A 1145-nucleotide genomic window follows, 5' to 3' on the forward strand; every position below is an offset into this window, starting at 1 on the left:
TCCCTCTCTCTCAAAAATAAATAAAAACATTTAAAAATTAAAAAAAAAAAAAGAACTTACATCCCTCCAATGTGTTTTATGCAATGCGCACACACACACTTTGATTTTGTAATAGTATATTGGCAAGGCACACCGCCACCAGTTTTGAGCCTGCAGAAACCCAGATGGTCCCAAGCACACTGTGCAAATGCTGCTGAGGTAGGAAGGCGTCCTGGCGGAGGAGCCAGGGCTGCGAGCCCAGCTGCACTTTGGGGACAGGCTGCAGGGCAGCAGGGAGCACTGTGCCTCCACCGCACACAGGTAGGTGGCTGAGTCTTCCTGCCTGGAGGCCCTGATGTGCAGGCTGCTGTGCCGCTCCTTACTGTTCAGCGTGCATTCTAACCTCCCGTCCTGCTTCATCCCTGACGCGATGTAAAACAGCTGCGTGAGGCCGCCGCCCCCAGGGTTCTGTCGGAACCACTGCAAGCTGCTCACTGAGCTGGAAAAGTTGCAGCTCAGGGTAGAGCTGGCTCCCTCCTGGACGCTCAGGGCTGGAGGTCTCTGCTCCACCTCCACCCCTCTCACCCCTGCTTGGAAAGACAAAACAAACACAAATGAAGTCCCTGGGAACCACTGATGCAGTTTTCAGATCCATAAAATATCCCCAGAAACACCTGCTGAGGGGGTAGACCCTCCAGGAGTTCTGGGTCAACTCCCCGCCACTGTGGGTTGGGAACTTCCCCAGCCCCCTTCTGGGACACCCCCACTCACAGCAAACCGGCACCCACAGAAGCCCCAGCACAGCTCCCCAGGGTCTCTTCATGACTCCTTGGCTGCTGCTGACGTGCCTTCACCCCTACTCTGAAGAGTGTAGAGTCTCGGGTCAGAGAAGTTGTGTTGTTAGAGTCACCAAGTTCCTCCAGAGTCACTGAGCACCAATCACCCCTGAGCCCTGTCACTTCAGGGACTCAAGACTCCACCCACAGCGGCCCAGGGAGACTGCACAGTAGTGTCCCCAAAACTGTGCTTGCCAACAGTGCAGGAGGGTAGGAGAGATATTTCCAATATGTGCAGTTATAAGGGCTTTTTCTTAAAAACAGTTATGTAAGAATTATGTGGGTTAATAACTGAGGAAAGGTGAAGGAAATTTTAGAAGAGTCAGTGTC

The 1145-nt window shown here is 52.9% G+C and overlaps 1 gene segment (V, D, J or C); it reads right to left on the reverse strand.

Annotated features, from left to right (window-relative positions):
* The window catches only part of LOC115302234, a 4189-nt gene extending 3298 nt beyond the window's left edge, over window positions 1-891 (reverse strand). Inside the window, 2 exon segments of the V gene segment in view lie at window positions 98-566; window positions 751-891. Coding sequence covers window positions 98-566; window positions 751-802 — 521 coding nt within the window.
* Window positions 892-1145: the final 254 nt, after the last annotated feature.

Source organism: Suricata suricatta, chromosome 9 (assembly GCF_006229205.1).
Source record: "Suricata suricatta isolate VVHF042 chromosome 9, meerkat_22Aug2017_6uvM2_HiC, whole genome shotgun sequence".
NCBI classification, from domain to species: domain Eukaryota; kingdom Metazoa; phylum Chordata; class Mammalia; order Carnivora; family Herpestidae; genus Suricata; species Suricata suricatta.